We start from the raw sequence: 7,683 nt of genomic DNA, 5'->3' as shown, positions 1-7,683 counted from the left end.
ATTTCTTGGCCATTTTTAATCATTGATTTAAACAATATGTAGATTAAGACGACGAACACCGTAAACTTGACCAAAACGATGCGCACTGTAAACTTTCCACTTCCACGAGTTTTTAAAAATAATATCAGGTTATGTTATCCACTGTGTAGTTATGTTATCAGGAATTTCAATTGTACAGTTTTGCAGATTATGTCGATTTATATGAAAATGAGGGTGAGAATGCATTTTTCAAGCATTACTATCGATTTTGGCTGCACAGGTATACAGTACCAGTGAATGTTAGATTTCGTGACTTTAATTAAAATTTTTAATTTCAAGATTACTGAGACATTATGATGTATTCTGCAATGGGTAATACATTTTTTTAGTGGTTATTACTAATAACGAATAAATAAATAGCAAATTTCTTCCTGAATGGAAGTCCTAATTTAAATCTGCAAATTTGAAAGTTCATCCCCGAAAAATTTTTAATATTCGCTTTGAATTGAATTTGATTTTTGAATCAAATTTTGGGCGTTTATAGTCGAGAAGAAGTAACTCTATCGGATACTAATGAAAAGGCTGTAATTCGTGGACTGGATCGTCATGGTTTTTTGAAAGTCCGTAGTCGTCAAAGTGGAAAAATAATGGTCATACATCCGGATGGTAACACATTTGACATGATGAAAGGTCTTATCGCGGCTAAAAATGTTTGATATTAAATTCCAATGTTCTTTCTTTCTACTAAGCTGTTGTGACTTTCTTTTAATGGAATAATACTAAAAACGACATTCCAAAGACCATCATCCAAATCTCTTGAAGTCTGATTCCAATCAGAACTTCCATAACAGAAAATTCTAACAATAATCGATTGTTAAGTAAGAATTAAATGTGTGAGAATATAATTACTGATTTTTCCTGGTACCTCTTGTTTTTGATACAAAATAAATAAGCATCACTTGCTCCTATTACCATTTAGAACTACTGTTGGCTTTGGATGTTGTTATTTGTTCCAGCATACTTTCGCTTAATATACTGCAATTGTTAAATAATCCTGTTTATAAATGATTGTTTATTCAGCTGATCTCTCGTAAGATATCACATGGAAATATGCGTACCTGAAGGATTTCAGGATTTGTTACATTCACGTCGTCTTTAAATGAATTGATTAAATATTTCAAAGTTTTTATTTATAACGATGTGATTGAAACTGTTTTCCATGTGATTGAAATATTTGAAAGGTAAATTTATAACTCGAGTTGCAGTTCGTTAGATTTTTACGAATGTTTCAACTTTGTCAAAGAAAAAGGAAAAGTTAAAGGTAAACATAGTTCACGTACTGCCATTCCATTAATCGGAAACTAGTAGTTATGAGAGATGTACATGCTCTAACAGTATTGCTTAGCATACCTTATGTAAAATTTTATCGGATTCGAAAGTAACTGATAAGTTCCAAGGCAGGTCACTGTCTTCGGGGAATTTTTTTGTAGGACTGAATTGGATAGTATAAAACTTTTGTTTAGGAAGATAGAAACGTATGGGTAATATAAAAACTCATAACTTTGGAATCAGTAGTAATTCCATTGCTTATAATTTAGTGGTCGCACTTGTTCCCAAACCATTCAGTTCGTTCAGGTATTGAAGTTTGATAGCAGAAAACATATTTTTTCAGTAGAAAAATGAAATTTGTTAAGAATTTTCGAGATTTAAAAATACAACAGTGGGCAACTGTAAACATCCTTTATCTAGCAGTATGTGCAAATCAAACAAAAGAGGAAGTTTAACATCTACAATTCCAACTTTGAACATTAAATACAATTTTGCCTAAAATTCGGAAGGTTGATGTTTCATCCTTTCTGCAGTCCATCTTCCGTAATCAGTCCAAACAGCCGAAACTGGTTCATACCACCATGCTTTGTAATCCCAACGTTCACCCTGCAAATGCTCCACACGCTGTTCGATTTTCCTGAAACGGCAACATTAGTTGAGTGAATTTATACTTGCTTTCACATACTCCACCAACTGACCGAAAAAAAAACTTGAAAAAAAACGGAACTTAAGCAAACCTCCATCTGCTCAAGATGTTTGCTTTCTCGAAATATGCAAGGTTACGTTCGTACTGCTCAATATCTGATGGGCACAGATATTTCGCAGCCCACTGTTTCAGCTTCGTTCTTTCGAATTGCCAGTAATGAACAGCGGATCCATCAGTTGGCAAATCTTGTAATTCACAAGGTCCTGCAATGCAGAATTTTCCCAGAAATGAAATTTTTGCAAAGCTCGATTGTAAAGATTTCGGTCATGGGACTCCAATGATTACAGCACGGAATAATTTATAGAAGAGCTAGTTACAGAGAAGATTTGAATTAAAATTATTTCCATACGACTAATGAACAAATTACCGTATACGACATGGATAAATCCAAGAAGTAAAACCATCGGTAAAATACCAAGGCCGACCACGTAGAAATGGCCGATATCTTTACAACGATTAAAATAAAGAGTTGATGGACGTCTATAAAAGACGCGATCGGATGAAAATCTTGCTGGTAAAACTGAAATATTTTGTAATTAAGTCAACAGTGATATACTATCTGGAAGCAGTATGATACCTAATATAAACTTAAACCTGAATGACTTCATTATATATCGTTAAATCAACGAAAAGAGTAGTAGAACACAACAAAACTTCGCATATGAATTTAAAATTTAAATAATTTTTGAATTAAATGATTGATTCTTTTGGCAGTACAGTCGACTGGTGTTCGAGAAGAAATGCTACATAGTGTGTTACTGCTACGCTTCATTTTAAGAATGGGATACCTGACCGAAATGCAGAATTACATTACATACGATGTAGTGTCTTTGTTGGAAAAGTTTTCCATGTTCGTAACTATTGTCGACGGAGAAATCAAGGTTTAATTAGAAACCCAAAAAGAAATTACCAATCAAAAAACAAAAGGGATTTGATTTTTCTTCTTAAGGCAATTTTAGATAAATGCAAAAACTTCTGAAAAGAACACGAAGTAGAAATAGCCGTCATAGAAATTAAGTTTATCGATGTAAATGTTTCACGTATATTAATGGTGTTTTATGCATATTCATACTTGTGTATTACCTAAATTATCTGTTCTGCTTAATTCGTTGTTTGATTAGCCATACTTATGTTAACCACTCATATTTACCTAAGTTATCTGTTCATTTGCACAAATTAATCTGTTTGCTTACATCTTAAATTCGTACTCATTTATTTAATTCAATACTGATTTATACGTAAAAATGAAAAATATGTTTTAAATACATTAAAAAACATTCGTAAATCGTTTGCGAGATATTAATATGTATGTATGAAATATATGAAGCTTACTGGTTAATCGTGTAGAACAAAGCCATTGCTTTGCAAGCTTACTAAAAGCTGCCATTGGCGTCTTTACACGTGACAGTATTTCGTGATCACTTTATGCCGTAATCTGAAAAAAAAACAAAAAAAAACTTTGTCAAGTAACCAAAAGACACACGCGCTAATTTAACAAACAGACAAAAAACAGAGACATGTTGGTTGTCATTATTTTTCCATTTGTTTGACAAATACAATGAAATTAGCAAGTTTGTTTCATTAGTTTGAAAACTAATTAGAAATGATAAGTCGGTTCCGGCCGTTAAATAAATCTCAAAAAGTGGCAATTAAATGAAATCAAAAAAGAAATCAATTTGAAAAACATTCGGAGTCGATAAATACATCTAGATATTAGCTAAAGTTGAGTCAAAAACCAAATAAAAATCAGCATTTAATCAAGATTTGTGACCTAACTCTGATGTTAACTGGAACTGACCGAATTGCTTCAAAATTCGAGTGGAATAAGCAAATTCGTTGCGAAATAAGTTGCGCATTAAAAAGTTTATCAAAATTGAAAGCAGGAATTTTAAAGTAAATGCTGTTTAAAAGTTTTCTCACTTCTGGAATCTGCATATATGTATACAATTAACCAATTAAAAGCAAAGTTTTATTTCTATAAAGCTAAATAGGATGTATTGCTTAAAAATTCCTAATATCTGATTCAGAAGTTTGAAAACGATTAATATGTATTCAAATAAATAACTACAAATTTACATTCTAATGCAATCACTCACTCAATATTTCTATCAAGACTTCAATTTATTTGGCATTAAACAGAACCTTCTGAAGGGTGATATAAATTCATACTCAACCTTAACCTCAATTGTGACCCCTATCCAAGCCCTCGTTATACCCCAATCATCAAATAGGCCAAAGTCAACAGCAACATGTCAGGCCCTTCCTGAAGCTACGAGTGACTAAAATTAATACGGCCGAAAAGGCTGCCATCAAAATTCACTGCGACATTGAGGTAGGAGATAGCTTCGAGAAACCCCAAAAGGAATTGGGGGGCGGGGAGAGAAGTCTAGGTTAATGGTATCGAGGTTTCAGATTGGTTTACTGGAACGGAGTACAGCTCCTTTTGTTATCACAGGATAAGCTTTTGCTGGAAATACTTTCAGACAAAATGATATTGTTCAGAATTGAGGAAATATTAAATTTGAAGAAAAGATGGTAGAATTTTGAGGGAAAACTCCCCCCTTCCCCCCTATGAATTCTTTTTTACTTTTGGCATTTCTCGGGTAATTTAGTGATTAATAATACGGCTGTTATTCATTGTTAATTGGTCTTTTATAATCACCATCTAATTAATTTTTTTATCAGATTCACTCTTCTTTGCTCTCTCTTCCTCTTTCTCTTTCCCTCTCTTCCTTTTTTACTCCCTATTCAGTATTTAAATTAATTAATGAGCGTTAACTTCTCGTCTAGGAGGTAATTTCAATAAAATTAAGCTGTAAATTAAATTTAAAAGTGATTTTGTAAATCTAAACTGAAATATTAGAGCTCAGTCCTAATGGGTTTATCTATTTACAGAAATGAGGAAACAAAACCAAAAAAAAAGACTTTCTGCCCGGATTTGAACTCAAACAAACAATAAGTAACAGCATGAAAGTAAAATAACTAAACTATGGAATTAGGTAATTTCTATCAATGATTACAACTTTTCGAATAATAATTTAAAACGGGATACTTTTAAGACTTCATTTAAATTTTTATTCAAAAATCTAAATTTTGAGTTTCAAATTAGGATAAGATGATGGTTATGTTGAATATATGAATGTTGGATGAGAAAAAAAACAGATTCTTAAATGTATGGGCAAAATTAAGAAGGGAAAACAATTGATCAGTTCAACCCTATTCATTTATCCTTCCCCTTTAACAAAGTGTAGAATAAGTAATGATAAATGAGTAAATGATTAAACAATTATAAGCAATAAGATGTTGTATACATTTATCATAGCACAATTGATAAGTGATATGCATTTATCATAGCACAATTGATAAGTGACATAATTCATGCAAATTAATGTAGTTGATAAATGAGATATATATCATTTCTGATTTTATACTAATTGATACAGCTTCGTTCTTCATTTGGAAATTTGAATTCCATATTCATTATTCCCGCATTAAACCACTTTTTGACATCACTTGAACGAGTAACATAATGATCGGGAATATTTAGTACAACTTTTCGTTGACAAGGCTGAAAAAATTTTGTCGCAAATTTTTTTTTTTTTTTTCATATCAATATATACATTTAATGATTTCCTACAAATTGATCGCAATAATTTATCATAATATAGATGATAAGCAAATGGAAATGATATGATAATAACTATGATAACATGGTCGTAATTAAGTGGGAAATAGTATATAATATTGAAAGATTGTGATCATATTGTTGAAAATATGGTGGATTGTTAAAGAATATGAACAAATCTATTCTTCTTGTTATGTGATATTAAAGTAGAAATTATCAAATAATCTTCATACTGATATGATTAACTAGAAATTATCAAATAATCATACTGATATGATCAACTAGAAATTATCAAATAATCTTCATACTGATATGATTTATCATTCTTACCATAACTCCATCATCACAATCATGATAAATTTTCAACACAACATCCATTCCAAATATTGATCCAATGCCACCTTTCAATTCATAACTACCATCAGCATTCGTTTTCATCGCTGCTAATTGATCATCCGTACCTAAAAAATGATTGAACAAAAAAAAAAATAAAAAAAGCTAGTACTATCATAATTATATTAAAGTTGTTTTCTATTTTAATTTATAGATATTTAGTAATTTCGATCGTTTTTTTTTTAAACAATAAAATGGCAATAGAAAATATTACTTATAATCATATTTGAACTTATTTCCAAGTTGATTTTTCCAAAAAAAAAAAGAATAAAATAGAATTAACTAGCTAACTTTAAAATTGAGTTAATTTAAACAAAAAAAAAAAGGTAAATTCACTAAAGTAGGTTAGTTTCTTTTTTTTTTACGAAGTTTTGATAATAATTGCATGCCAATTAAATGATATGTATTATAATAACTGACCAATTTTATTTTTATTCCACAATTTCACTTGTGTATTTGACAAACTTTGATTACCACATACAAGACGACCTCGGACACCAATAGATTGTTGTCGAAAGCCAAATGTTGTTGCTTGTAGATGAAATATGATAAAGAGTAGAAATAAAAGGATACTTTCCCTATGCATATCTTTCTGTAAAATTTATTAAAATTAAAATCATCATTTAATTAATGATTACTCAAATGATATAAGCAAAAAAAACTTTTTTTTTTCCAGAAATGTGTAAATTTTTTGCAAGATAATATCAATTTTTCGAATATATTTTCTGATTGAAAATTTGGTGTAATATCATGAAATTGTGATATAAGTGATATGAAATTAGTTAATTAATTGAATTGTCACAAAAAAAAGTGTCACCAGTGAATGTGAGAGAAGAAAAGCAAGAGTGCCAAAGAGAGCATCTGTTAAATAAATTTTGATTAACTCTTTGCTTGAATTGAATTAGTCGAAATTGATTAAGACGAATATTTTAAATAATTAAGCAATATCAATTTAATGTTTTATGATTTTATATTGATTAATTAGTTGATCAAAATAGGAATCGATTGTTTCGATCTTCATTCTTTATTCATCTTACTGCTTTAAATTTGTAAAGAAAAGAAAATTTGAAATTGTTTATTTATAACGATCATCATTATCACTTTCACAAATCTCTCTCTCTCTCTCTCTCTCAGTTATTGCAATATTTTATTGACTTTACTAAAATTAAACATTTCCACTTTTTTTTTTTCTTAAATTTAAATGAAACAAAAAAGAAAAATGAACAATTAAATTACGGTTTCGTAAAAGAATAACTAGAAAATAATTTAGCAATAAATCAATAATTTTTAACCAAAATTATTAATAATAATTCATAATTTAAGCATTTTTTTTTTTTGAAATGAAAGAAAAATAATAAATAATTTTGGGAATGGTCATCGATCAAACACCATATTGATTGATTAATGGTAGTAACTGGTAACAGTTGTAATAATGGTAGTAAATATTAAAACTGGTCATTGTAATGTTTATTTTAATAGCAAAATTTTACATGGATGAATTTTGTCAACGCCCAAAATGACTCACTCATATGTATTCATTTTTTTTTTGAAACAGGTTTTTTTTTTTTCATTGATAATATAGTTGTTAAAATGTTAGTCATATGATTTACATTCATCATTCTACTTTGTTAATTTTATTCCAACCCTTTTT

General features: G+C 29.5%; 3 protein-coding genes across 3 annotated transcripts in view; 1 reads left to right on the top strand and 2 right to left on the bottom strand.

The window, feature by feature from the left end:
• Positions 1-830, top strand: part of LOAG_17932 (biotin protein ligase 1) — a gene marked incomplete at its 5' end in the record, with an annotated part of 6,610 nt that extends 5,780 nt beyond the window's left edge. Inside the window, one exon of the mRNA XM_020450600.1 lies at positions 524-830. Within this exon, the coding sequence (XP_020305696.1) occupies positions 524-695 (172 nt within the window). The 3' untranslated portion in view covers positions 696-830. The remainder of the gene's footprint in view (positions 1-523) is intronic.
• An 871-nt stretch (positions 831-1,701) lies between these two features.
• Positions 1,702-3,455, bottom strand: LOAG_10902 (hypothetical protein). The gene is made up of 4 exons (XM_003146425.2): positions 3,347-3,455; positions 2,382-2,534; positions 2,046-2,217; positions 1,702-1,945 (listed from the first exon to the last, which is right to left on the bottom strand). The coding sequence occupies exons 1-4, from the start codon at positions 3,399-3,401 to the stop codon at positions 1,804-1,806; spliced, it is 522 nt and encodes a 173-aa protein (XP_003146473.1). The 5' UTR covers positions 3,402-3,455; the 3' UTR covers positions 1,702-1,803.
• Positions 3,456-5,113: 1,658 nt separating this feature from the next.
• Positions 5,114-6,630, bottom strand: LOAG_10901 (hypothetical protein). Its single transcript, XM_003146424.2, has 3 exons — positions 6,453-6,630; positions 5,970-6,100; positions 5,114-5,582 (listed from the first exon to the last, which is right to left on the bottom strand). The coding sequence occupies exons 1-3, from the start codon at positions 6,616-6,618 to the stop codon at positions 5,445-5,447; spliced, it is 435 nt and encodes a 144-aa protein (XP_003146472.1). The 5' UTR covers positions 6,619-6,630; the 3' UTR covers positions 5,114-5,444.
• Between the last annotated feature and the right edge of the window lie 1,053 nt (positions 6,631-7,683).

Source organism: Loa loa (genome assembly GCF_000183805.2).
Source record: "Loa loa unplaced genomic scaffold supercont3.156, whole genome shotgun sequence".
Lineage (NCBI taxonomy): Eukaryota > Metazoa > Nematoda > Chromadorea > Rhabditida > Onchocercidae > Loa > Loa loa.
Note: the sequence above shows the minus strand (reverse complement) of the source record. Positions and strands in the feature narration are given on the sequence as shown.